This window comes from Glycine max, chromosome 8 (assembly GCF_000004515.6).
Source record: "Glycine max cultivar Williams 82 chromosome 8, Glycine_max_v4.0, whole genome shotgun sequence".
Taxonomy (NCBI): domain Eukaryota; kingdom Viridiplantae; phylum Streptophyta; class Magnoliopsida; order Fabales; family Fabaceae; genus Glycine; species Glycine max.
The window spans coordinates 7,851,161-7,863,744 of record NC_038244.2 but is presented as its reverse complement, the minus strand read 5'-3'; the positions used below and the strand labels follow the sequence as shown (position 1 = coordinate 7,863,744).

The window sequence follows — 12,584 nt, the reverse complement described above, 5'->3', positions numbered from 1 at the left end:
CAGAGGCATCATTTCAGAGTGCTCTCTTCACTTCCCTTTGCTAAGGTTTTTTCTCATGTCCAGCTAAATATGGTCCTAAAATACCTCTAAGGTGATTAGTAAAAATTCTACAGATTAAGTTTGAAAATGTTGTTCTGATAAATCAAATGATTTTGATCAATGAATGATGTCAAATAATATGTATTAGTCCTTAGATACCTAATAAAATGTAGTAGTTTATTAGATTTTAATACATGCTGTTGACATCAGATGGTGAAGTTCATGAGAATGTAGACTTGTTTTTGAGTGAAGAATTTGAGACCACAGTTGAAGTCAAGAAAGATTTGACATTGTTTTCCCCGTTAGTAATGTCAAGAAAGGCCTCAATTCTTGGTCACAGGTCTTAAAAGGCCAATTGCTGTTAAAAGTCCAAGTATCCCACCGACAATGACCTGCAATATGTAGACATACCCCAAATTTGAGGGATTAAAAACATATATTTAATCCTAAAATATATTACTGTGGTCAATTACTTGTCCCACTTTTTAAGAACTTATATCTGCTCACTTTAACAAGCATCAAGTGGTAAGGAGAAGGTGGAAATGGAAATATTACATAAAATGAGGAAGAAAAAAAAAATATACCGTGGAAGTGGAAATAGTGGAACACGTGTACAAGGCTAGTAATGTAAATGCAGATGAGCTAAATAGCTAATTATTAACTGAAGCACATTATAACTCAGAATGAACATAATCAGCAACTGTAGAACCTATCATTTGGCACATTATTATCTCTATGAAAAGGTTCATTCACTTGGCATTGTATAATAAAGTAGTACTATATGATAGAATCCAAAATGAACTGAAATAAAATATATAACTTTATGAAGGCCTAAACCCTTAACATTTTGAAGCAGTGTCATTCTAGGGTGCACTGAATTTCATTGGTAAAACTTAGGTCCATCACATAATTATAGGAAGCAATCGTATGAAAAATGAGAACCTGAGGGGGGGTGTGCCCAAGAAGTTCGCGAAGTGGTCTGCTTTCGGCCAGAGGATGCTCAGCAGGAAGTTCATACACAATTTGGTTTAAAACCTGGGAATATTCATTCATTCAACTTCAATATAATCCACTAAAACCAACTAAAACAAAGGAGCAAAGCTGTAAGGCACAGCAATCATAGGCAAACAGAAAAGGCTTCCATGGCATTTTATCTCACATCTGTGGTGAGAAAAATTAAAACCAGAAGATTGCATATAAGTAAAGGAAATGACAAACAATGGCATAGGTAGTAAATGTAGAAGGGTAGGTATCAAACCTCTGCTTGGCGTCCTGCTTGCAATCTTACACCAGTAGCATCATACATCACCTGCCACCAATCTGTTTTTCAGAACTTATTTTACACAACAGCATTATTACTTTAGTTTCTGATTGTCTAAACTAGGTGCATTTTTAACTGTTTTTGGGAAATTAACAGTAACATAATGTCTATTCCTACAGGTGCAGATATGGAGCAAGAATAGATTGAGTATTACTTATGTCACAGATCATAATAATTAGTAAACAAAATATCAAGCCCTTTAAGGGGTCTTCACTCTTCACTATTGATTTATTTGAAGAACTAAAGAGAGGGGTCATACAATACAAGCAAAAACCAAGGCAGTGGCAAAAAGAGGTCCTCCAAAGCCTTCTTGCAATCCAATAGCAGCTGCAAGAGCAGTGACAGTTGCTGAATGAGATGATGGCATTCCACCAGACCCAACTAATTGCTTCAGATCCCATCTTCTATCCTTAAACCTGCATATCTAAGAAACATTAAGACTTTTAAACCATCTGATCATCTCTTACCTATTTTTTTAAAACAAATTTTATACTTCAAAATGAAAAATTAACCATTTCTCTTTGAACCATTACATTCATCCATACCCTTACACTTTAGTTTTAACTTTTACACACACACACACACAGAGACACACTCACACATATATCTAGTTGTTGAGTTTAGTTTATTAAAAAACTTCACATGTCCATGGATATCAAAGATATATGTGAAATCTTGAGGTCTTAAACTGCACCGGCTTCATGTTGGAAGGAGATATAAGGTTGGTCTAGTGGTGAAGGGAGAAGGGAAGGGGGGAGAGGTCGCGGGTTCGAATCTCCCCCTAACAAAAACTAATAATACTAACAACTAACATTTGTTAATAAAAAAACAACAACAACTACATGTTGGAACCATAACAACCAGATCAAATTGGATTTAAGTTTTAAGGAAACATAAAGAAAGAAAAGGGAATACCAACCAAGTGGTGAAGAACTTGATGGATTGAGCTAGAGCAAAAGCAACAATGGCAGAAATGAGAGGGTAATTGGAAGTGATAGATGAGGGTTTAGAATGCATGGCTGCAGCCTCATCCACAGGGAGTTTGACAATATTGGAATCCGTAAAGTGTAAAGGGATCTACTATCTAGGAAGGCTTAGCCTTAGAAGGAACAAAAAGAGAGACTCATTTGAGAAGAAAGATAAATGAAATGATGTCTTCTCACTGGTTGGTTGGGTTGCTTCTTTTTTCTTCCAAAATGCTAACTAACGGTCATACTTTGGCTTTCACACCTGAATATATTTCTCTTGTTTAGAATATTCAAGTAGAATAACTTTAAAGCTAAATTTAGAAAATTTGAATTCTTTAATTATATTCTTATTACTGTTTAATTTTAATAAAATTTAATACAAATAATTAAGATAATATATAGTTACTATTTAATATTTAAATAGATAAATCACATCTTATATAATTACCTTAAAAATCATATAAATGATCATTTTTAAAAATTGACAATATAATTTTTTTAATGGATCGTATATAAAAATTAAACTCATCAAAATACTTGTACGTTAAGTCCAAGAATATTTGTACCTAAAAATAATAAAAGAAATTTCAAGATTCGAAACATCGTGATGTATGAGAAGCAATGCACTAGGGACGCTTCAAAATGTCAAGGTTTCGGCTCATAATAAATAAATTCCACTGCTCCTCATGTATTATTTATTCTACCAGTAGTATTTTTAACTGCATGTGCATATTATGAACCATTCTGTACTCTGTAAAGTGACACTGTTACCTTTCTGCTTCTGGATTTATAAGTTTTTTTTAAGGATTCTGCATTTACAAGTTAAAACTCATTTTTTCGCTAATGGTATTATGGTGTAGAACTAATTTAATGGAAAAGAAAATGTAAATTTCATTCAAACAGAATAAAATAAACAATTGAATGCCACTTGACACAAAAATATAGTGAAAAAGGTCAAATAATTTTGTCATTGTTGTGTTAATGTGAATTACTATGTATACACGAGCACATACTCAGAAATTTAAAGATATTTAAGTGTAAGCAAATAATAACACCGTTAAGCCGTTGTTGGCATTGGGTGCTATTCAAGAAAGGAGGGAAAAAGAAAAAACTAAAAGTTGAGTGAGTTGATCTGCTTTTTCCTTTAGACCAGACTCTAGGACAAAGTGATAACAACAAAATATCAGACAGCAAAGGATTGTAAATCCATGATTCCTCCAACCACAGGACGCATGCTATCCCAACGGACAATTGGACAAATGCAAATCAATGACACAAATGAGGCAGAGCTTCAATTTTCCTTTCGTTTCTGTCTCAACATGTGATGACAGACATGTGCTGGTGCCAAATTTACGACAACAATAACATGCCACGGAACTCCCCAATTGGAGTCCAACCACTTGATAGGGCACATAAATTAAGCTTTTTTTTTCTGGGCCTTGGATCAATGCAGGTCTTGGACGGATTCTGTTAAAGACTAGGTGATCCCCGATCCAAATTTGTATGGTAAACTCAATCAATTCTAAACGGCTAGAGTGTATCTTTTCCAACAAAATTCTTAAGTTCTTCCTTTGCTGCTTCCATCACTACCTGAAAGTCTATATGCGTATACCTTCCCCTGAAATCCATAATTAAATGTTCAGTTTTAGCACTATGTTCTAATGAATGATATAAAGCCCGGACACCATAAAAAACAAAAATAGGAGGGGAAAAAATGAAAGGAACGGTTACTGCTTTCTAGATTTTCCTTCTCTTTTTGTTTCCCAAACAAAAGTTAAAAGTTTTGGAACAGCATATCATGACTAATGTTTGTCTATTGATATTGATGCATGTGTACACAATTCTAAGTTTCTAACTAAACTAAACGTACAACAGTTCAAACTCACCCAATTTATTTCCAATTATCAAGCAGTATTAAGGTCATAAAATAGAAAGAAAAAAAATGAATTTTAATGTACCAGAAATGAGTTTTACTCCATGCTGTTGAAGGATAAGCTGGGCTTGCAATTCCATGCATTACCCTCGCAACGGCTCTTGGTGTAAATCGAGCCTGTGAATTGCTCTGCAGAAAGACCTGGTGATACCCAAAGGAACAGGTAAGATTTTAAAACTTTTTGTTCCAAACATGATATATATGTATCAAACTTTTTAAAGATTATCAGGATGCTCAAATGACAACTTACCTTTATATCTGCCCGCAGGAAAGGGCTGCACATGCAAATACCACGAATTTTAGTACAAGATAATGTAGCAATTAGCATATAAGTCACAGGTTAAATTTTTGTTTTATAATACGGAGCTTAGCTCAAAGAAATTAGAAATAACCTGCTTTGACCAATTTTCTTGCAGAAATCAGCATTATCAACTCCAGAAAAGTAATCCAATATTTTCCTTTGCAAGCATGGTGTATGATTGGCACCACTGCAACCTTGCATCGTATCACATAGATTTAATGCAAAATATGCAGCATTAAACATTGCATCCATTTTTCGTACCTACTCAAAAAATAGAACCATGAGAAAATGAATCAATCATTGATAACTTGGACATGAAATTTGACTACACAAACTCAATGGATGCAACATTTCATCTAAAACGAATTATCCGAGAAGTACTAATTCAAGGTTCAGGGGCTTCTGATTATGAGAGGAATATGGGACAATGTCATAACATTACATTTCAATTTCGAATCCCAAAAAGGAAAACAATTGAGCAGAGGATACAACATCCTAGATGAACATATTTTAAAAAAATGCCTAAATAAATAAATATCTCACAAGTTTATCAGAATTTACTTACCTTACAATTTTCAACTTCTGATAACCATCGGGTAATATCTGCTGATAGAGATAACAAGTCTGTTGGGACTTCAATGATCCTATAACAGTAGGCCAAGTCCTTCATTTCATAAGTTATTTCTCCCATCAACTGAGAATATTTCACAAATAATGAGGTCAGATTGTATTTATATTATTGCTTCAGTACCACACACAGGAAGGGTAGAGCTACAGCAAATGAGTTAGGTGTCCCAAATCAGAATCAGACTAGAAACATTGTTTTGAAAGAAAAAAATGGGCAAGATTAATCTCAATAAAAAATATATCCACTAATCCAAACCTTCAGGTCGTACAACTGATTTATTAATTCCACTGCTGTAACCCCCATATCATTTGCCACAGTTGGAATGTCAAAAATATATTGCCCATGCTTGGTTTCAGATCTGAAAAATCACACACAAAAGATTCAATTTAACAGAAGTATGAGTGTAAGTAGAATTAAACTGCTTTTTTAGTGGTCACAATCAGATATAACTTCCCTTTATAGAAATTGAAAATTTGGAGCCAGCCAGACTCCATGTTGAGGTTTACAACATTAACATAACTCAGTCGGAAATCAGTACCATCCAGTGGAAACAGGGGAAAAGGTTGGGAAAGGTGAAAGGCCAAAAAATGTAATATGCTTACTATTGTTACCTTTTTAGAATTACAGCTATAGCAGAAACCTTCTGAGCAAGTAATGGCGGAGGAGACTGCAATAGTGCCAAAAGTTAAAAAATACAATCAACTAAATAATTACTGAAACCATATTTAGTTTTCCAGATTTCAGTTAAAAATTAACAAAAAGTAGTATAAGAGTGAGATGTCCTATCAGAAAATTCAAGTTTAAATATATAGATTTAGAGAGATAGCACTCATAAATATATCCATCTTGCGTGACAAATTCTACATGCAAAGGTGAGTCTGCACCTTGTGAAAATTCAAAGTGCCAGTTACATTTATCTGTGGATGTAACTGCAAGTACTGTACATCACCCAACTCCAAGCGTGTCAAAAGTGTAAGCATCACCTGGTAAAGGAAAATATAAGACATTTTAAACTGTAGACCTAGACTAAAATAGGCAACATATAATTATCTTGAGTTTCCTTACAGGAACAGGTTTCATTAGTAGCATGTTAAATGTCATATAAATGGATAGAGATGACTGACCCCTATATCTAGATGATTGTCCAAGAAGAAAAAATCCTAATCACTGTACAGAAACCCACCTTAGCTTTATCTGGTTTAAAGTTAATCTTGATCTCTTTGGACTCAAGGACTTAGCAAAGAAAGATAAAACAAAACCAGATTTTTTGTACAAACACAGATATAACCTGTTAGGATATAAGGAGAAGGGAAAGTTAGTTAAGATAGTTAGTCTGTTAATGAGTTAGTTAGTTAGTTAGTTAGAGGAGTTTATTAGATATAAATAGGGGAAGAAGGATAGGAGAGAGGCAAATTAGTTGTCATTGTAAATTAAGTATTAGCTCTTTGTTAAAGGAAAAATTCTTTGTGAAGGGGAAACTCTTGGAGGAGAGTTTTCTCTCCTAAAAAACTTCGTACCCCATTGCCCAGAGGCTCTTCGCTATGCGAAGGTATGGGGGAGGGATGTTGTACGCAGCCTTACCCTTGCATATGTAAAGAGGCTGTTTCTGGATTCGAACCCATGACCAACAAGTCACCAAGGCACAACTTTACCGCTGCACCAGGGCTTTCTCTCCTATTTTCTGTTTTTTTCTTACTGGTCAATAAAATCTTTTCTTTTCTTTCTCATTTCAATTCTTGGTTCCTAACATAATCTACAATCAGTATGGCTAAAAATGGTGTTTTGGCATAGCATGCATACCCTACAGATATCATCCTAATGACAGAAAATTTGGAGCTATCCCCCCTCTTTATTTATCATCAAAATATCAAGAGGATGTTATGAAGTCTGTCTGAAATTTTAATTGAAAATCATTTGTCTGAGAAATCAAACTTAAAAAAAATTCAAATGAATGGTAGTATAGAGTAGAGGACCTCTTCTTTCATATCAAATCTGCGTGAAGCAGATTCTTTGATTAATGAACAGATTTTCCCACAGGAGTTTTTGTCAGCAGGAAACACTTCACGCAGAAATTTGTTCACTGCATATTCATCTACTCCTTCACTGAGGATTAAAAAAAATGCATTAAGAACAATTTGACAGTGAGAAAAAGTTAAGAATAAAAAAGAATTGCATTACCTGTGCGTTAGACTACGAAGTTTGAAATATGTCTCATCATCATAAAATAGGTGACAGTACGACAACCTCCCATCCCTTCCAGCACGTCCTATTTCCTAAAGTACCAATTCCCTTTATTAAGCAAAGCATATGATAGAATATCTTGCTATGCCACTACTAAAATTTAGAAGGAATCATATACCTGTACATACTCTTCCAGACTTTCAGGCAAACTGTAATGAATTACCTAAACACAGATATGACAATGAAGTTTCAGTATGAATTACTGTAATATGCAAGATAATTTATATTGCAATACAAATATGTAGCGTGTAAAATACAAGAGAAACATATATGAGTGATGCTCAAAAACTTTATTTTGTAAACTGAACTATTAACTAAAGTAACTACCAGTGATTGCAGGAACAGAGACCAGGGAAAGAACTCAAATATCCATCCAAGACCATTTGTCCCCATTTTGGGACTTTAAGCATAAATAAAAATCTTTTGAAGAAGAATCAGTTGTTCCTGATAGAGACAGACTTCAAAAGTTTGAATCATAAGACACATGGAAAATCAGGTTACCATGCAACAAGAGCACAATGCGAATCAGTGAACCACTATATGAGCATACCATCCTAGGGAACTTCTACTGTCATAAACCAGTTCATGCAAATTAATGCAGAAAGCCATAACATGTTGATAAGCCTTACAGCTCCGACATCTCTTTTATCTAGTCCCATGCCAAATGCCACAGTTGCAACAACCTTCACAAAAAATACAAGGTATCAGTTGGCAAAAAATAAAACAAGCAAACAAAAAGAATACTAGTATATTACCCCTGCGTTGCATGGTAACATAATTAAAAGTTAGTAATTTTATGTATAGTTGATAGTATAAAAAAATTCATGTCATAAATTCACAATATTAATGATTGAACCATAGAATTTGTCTCACCACTCTGATCTTGTTGGAATTAAACAACTCCTGTACATAGCTACGTTCCTTTGCAGAGATACCACTATGATAACTCTACATGGTAAATCACATCAATCATCAAATTTAACCCTCAGTGTCAAGGATTATACATAAAGACATGCAATGTCAAAAGAAAAATTCGGAGCTAACCTTTGCCAAGATGTTGTTATCATTCAAATATCTGTTAATTTGATCAGTTTCATACTGGAACAAGAAGAGGCGTCATTAATTCCCACCAATATAGAAACATTATATTATATTCAACTATCCACTATATAAAACAACATTTTAAATCTGAGCCATAAGGATCTCACTAACTTTTTTTTTTCTGCCAACAATATTATACATATCAAATGCTCTGAGCTAGAAGCAAGAATATATTGCAATACAATAACAGTTGAGTTTAAGAAATCATAAAACATCCTGTACTTTAAAGTTGACAAAAAACAGTCCTTATACACACCTGAAATTTGCAGTATATGATCATGCTTTGAACTTCCACAAAAGGAGGAGACTTTATCAGATTCAGTAGGTCTTTCATTCTATTATGTTCAAAATGTTCAAAGTATATAAGCTTATTGATGTATAAGTTTAACAAGCTGATATGACAAAAGTATACAAGCTTTAAATGTTCGAAGTTGATATGACAAAAGTATACAAGCTGAAGCAGAAATTAGAAGCATCTGACTTGCCTATTTCTGACCAAAGACACTGATAAATGAAAATTGTCCCTTAACTGCGCCTTCTGAATAAGATTTGTGGAAGGAATGTCTAGAGCAGACATGATGGCATCTAAAGTTGTGGTTGTAGCAGTTGCTGTCATAGCAAGCACAGAACGAACATTAAGTGTCTTATGAAGCAGAGATGCTCTAAGTCTCATAAAAGATGGTCGGAAATTGTGAGACCTGTAAAAATGTTCAAAATTTCAAGATCAACCAGAAAAGCAGATTAAATCACCAAAAGACATTGGGATTCCCTCACCATTCAGATATACAATGTGCTTCATCAATAACAACAAGTGAGATGGCTGGCAAAGAAGAAATAGTAGACAGAAACTCCTCATTCAGAAACCGCTCTGGTGAAACAAAAAGCACCTATATAAATTAAAATTTCAAACATTAGCATTAGCTTTATGCAAGAGTACTACCATCATCCACAGATAAACCTCAATACACAACATGTCATACAAAAATGGCATGTAAACAATCAACAACATTGTATGCAAACAATCTGCAAGAGTGCTACACAATCTGAGCCAAAGTTGCATTCAAACATTCAGTTGTTGAAAGTCCTACCTTTATCCCCCCTTGACGAAGCTGCTTGAGTGATTCAGAGGCTTCTTCAGGTGTCTAACATAAGTAGACATAAAAAAATGAATTAAACATAAAGAGATGAAATGATGATATCCTGTATGGCAATAAGCACTTAAAGGACTATACCACTCACTAACTAATCTCTAATCCAAAATCCATGTAAGTTTTAAAAATTATTTTCAAATTTTTAAAACAGAACTACTAGTAGATGTTTTCTGTTTTCTTCTATTTTCATCTTATTCAAATCTCCCTTAATTTCAGTGTCTGTTTTGTACCTTGCACCACCCTCCGCCAGTTGTCCTTGTTTAGTTGCATTTGAAAATGAAAGACAAATTTTGAAATAGAAATCAAATACACCCTAAGGTTCTCCCATAAGTTAAAAATTAACTAACTTACATATAAGCTAAAACCAGTTTTTGAAAAAGTTAAATGAGAGAGTCTCAATAAAAGTTAAAGTCAATAAGTTGATTTTACCTTATATGAAAAGCTTAATTCATTTTACCTTCTTATTTTTTTCTCTTACAAGTGTTTATTGAGAAGTTTATCCTATCAAAACCAATTAACCGAAGTATATAATAACACTGCACAAGGGAGAATATATAAGAGTTTACAACACCTGAGTGCTGGATAGAAGACCACCCATAATCACATGAGGCAATTGCCTTAACTGATCAATCATCAAAGCTACCAATGGACTAACAACCAATGTAACACCAGGCAAGATCACAGCAGGCAACTGATAACACAGCGACTTTCCTGCACCGGTCGGCAAAACAACCACACTAGACTTCCCGGCAAGAACCATTTTAATCGCCTCAACCTGCCCATCTCGAAAGCAATCATAACCATGAACCAATCTCAACAGCTTCACCAAATTCTCCTCCGAAGGCTCCTTGCGTGCTGCGGTCGCAGCCTCCTCCACTGCATCACCATCAATCTCCCTCCTCTTACAACCCCCTCTCTGTTTCAACTCTCCAACAGCCTCTTCTTGCTCCTCCTCCTTCTCGCGCTGCGATTTGAATCTCCAACTCTTGTACCTTTTCCCGCCAAATTTCCCTCTCTTGTTAAGGAACTTCTTTCTCTTGCCATTCATGTTGAGCTTCACGAAGTTCCCTTCGCCGGCTCCGGATGTTCGCGGCTTCACGCTCGGCATTGGCGCACTGGAGCCAATCAGGTTGGGAAGCTGGCTCTTCCCACGCTTCCTCAAGTCGGCGCCCTCGGCGCGTGAGTCAGACGCGCCGGAAGTAAAAACCGGTTGTTCGACTTCAGAAGGTTCTAGATTGAGGAGAGGTCTTCGAATTTTCGAGAAGGAAGCAGAATGGGAGGAGGAGAAGTAGCCGGCGGGGAGGGTTTCGATGGAGTACGAAATCGACGGCGCGTCGGAAGGTCGCCGGATTTGGAAGGGTAGATCGGTGGGGAGGGAGAGAAGGGTGGCTTGCTGGATCGGGTCGGATTTGGACTGGGTTTTGGAGGATCCGGAAGGGTCTGGTTTTGGTTTTGATTTTGAAGGTTTGATTCTGATTCTGGATTTTTTTGAAACTACTACAGGTGGTGGTGGTGGTGGTGATGGAGTTGATTTTCTTGGTGGAGTTGCGGAGATGTGAGATCCATCGGAGTCGGAATCGGACTCCATTTGGATTCAGTTGAATCGGAACACGAAGATGAAGAATGGGGAAGGAAAAGAAAAGAGAATGAGTGAATAAAAGCTAGCTCCCGCGAACGCGAATGTTCCCGCCAGTTTTGTGTTTTGTTTTTTTTAAGTGTTTGGGTTCGGGTTTTGGGCCTATTGGGCCTGTTCGGGTTTTAAGGAATTTTTTGTAAATTTTATTTTAAATATACTTTTGAGAATAATAAAAATTCTCACACCTCATTCCTTCTGTGTCACACTAACACGCATTCACCATCCTTCTTTCTTCCCACTCTTCGTTCTTGATTGCAGTTTGTGCACACGACTGTTTGGATTGTCTTATTTGGCAACAATAAAAAAAAGTGTTTTTGCATGGTGTCATCATAGTTATAATATGTCTTGTGAGGAGAATCCAATTGAGGAGAACGAAATCGAAGAAAGTTCAGCTCCTAGTTTCAAAAAGAATTAAAACATCTATAGCTTGGGACTATTTTGAGAGGTTTGTTAATGGTGAAGGAATTCCAAAAGTAAAATGTAAAAAGTGTGGTAAAGAGTATGTCGCAAGAAATGATAGCGGGACTTCAAATACGAAAAAGCATGCAAAGAAATGTGATGTAGATGGGAGAATATCTTCCTATCTGCTTCTTGATCAAGAAAAGTATATGTGGACAAGGTTGTTTAGGTAATCATCAAACATAGCTATCTTTTTTTTGTTGTTGTTGTTGTTGAATATGAAGCAATTTAGGGATTTGCTTTGTTTTTTAAACCCACATGCTAAAACAATATGTTGAAACATATCAAAGTCAAAGGTTTTGAAGAGATATAGGAAAGAAAAAGAAATTCTCAAATGTCACTTACAATCCATTCCTGGACAAATTTGTTTAACCGTTGATCTGTGGTCATTAATCACTACCAATCAATATATGGTATTGACTACACACTTTATTACTAAGGTTTGAGAGTTACATAAAAAAAGTGTTAGCTTTCTTTAACTTTCCTCTGCCTTATACTAGTGCTAATTTGGCCGAGAAGCTACTTAGTCTTTTAAAAGAGTTGGGTGTTGATAAAAAAATGTTCACAATCACTTTAGATAATGTTTCTAACAACGAAGCAATGATGAAGATACTGAAGAAACATCCATTGTTTAGGTTAGGATTGGTTGCTAATTGAGGTTATTTTCATATTAAGTGTGGGGCACATATTCTAAATTTGATTGTCCATGAGGGTTTGAAGGTAATCGACAGTTCTTTGATTTAAATTCGAGAGTGTGTGAAATATATTAGGGGTTCAAATCCACAAAAGTCAAAGTTTGCATGTTT

The 12,584-nt window shown here is 35.3% G+C and overlaps 2 protein-coding genes across 4 annotated transcripts; both read right to left on the bottom strand.

The window, feature by feature from the left end:
* Window positions 1-119: 119 nt before the first annotated feature.
* Window positions 120-2,552, bottom strand: LOC100812255 (uncharacterized). Of its 3 annotated transcripts, none has more exon segments than NM_001254531.2 (5): window positions 120-431; window positions 982-1,074; window positions 1,298-1,348; window positions 1,620-1,784; window positions 2,280-2,519. In NM_001254531.2, coding segments are annotated over 4 exon segments (321 nt in total). In that variant the 5' UTR covers window positions 1,728-1,784; window positions 2,280-2,519; the 3' UTR covers window positions 120-362.
* A 718-nt stretch (window positions 2,553-3,270) lies between these two features.
* On the bottom strand, window positions 3,271-11,348 carry LOC100811214 (ATP-dependent DNA helicase Q-like 5). The gene is made up of 19 exons (XM_006585042.4): window positions 10,255-11,348; window positions 9,621-9,674; window positions 9,307-9,419; window positions 9,018-9,230; window positions 8,789-8,867; window positions 8,476-8,529; window positions 8,305-8,379; window positions 8,061-8,114; window positions 7,550-7,594; window positions 7,369-7,463; window positions 7,164-7,293; window positions 6,075-6,173; window positions 5,802-5,857; window positions 5,446-5,548; window positions 5,128-5,256; window positions 4,654-4,823; window positions 4,512-4,536; window positions 4,287-4,402; window positions 3,271-3,946 (listed from the first exon to the last, which is right to left on the bottom strand). Exons 1-19 carry the CDS (start codon window positions 11,269-11,271, stop codon window positions 3,859-3,861), a joined length of 2,715 nt encoding a protein of 904 aa, XP_006585105.1. The 5' UTR covers window positions 11,272-11,348; the 3' UTR covers window positions 3,271-3,858.
* Between the last annotated feature and the right edge of the window lie 1,236 nt (window positions 11,349-12,584).

Bases quoted from the DNA above. Each gene is read 5' to 3' on its own strand.
- LOC100812255 (XM_006584536.4), bottom strand. From the start codon at position 2,377: ATGCATTCTAAACCCTCATCTATCACTTCCAATTACCCTCTCATTTCT. The intron at 1,349-1,619 runs GTATGACCCCTC...GATTGGTGGCAG, and splicing joins CCTTGGTTTTTGCTTGTATT to GTGATGTATGATGCTACTGG. The intron at 432-981 runs GTTCTCATTTTT...TACATATTGCAG, and splicing joins TTGGGCACACCCCCCCTCAG to GTCATTGTCGGTGGGATACT.
- LOC100811214 (XM_006585042.4), bottom strand. From the start codon at position 11,271: ATGGAGTCCGATTCCGACTCCGATGGATCTCACATCTCCGCAACTCCA. The intron at 7,294-7,368 runs GTAATGCAATTC...TTTAATCCTCAG, and splicing joins CTTCGTAGTCTAACGCACAG to TGAAGGAGTAGATGAATATG. The intron at 6,174-7,163 runs GTCCTCTACTCT...TTCCTTTACCAG, and splicing joins GATTTGATATGAAAGAAGAG to GTGATGCTTACACTTTTGAC.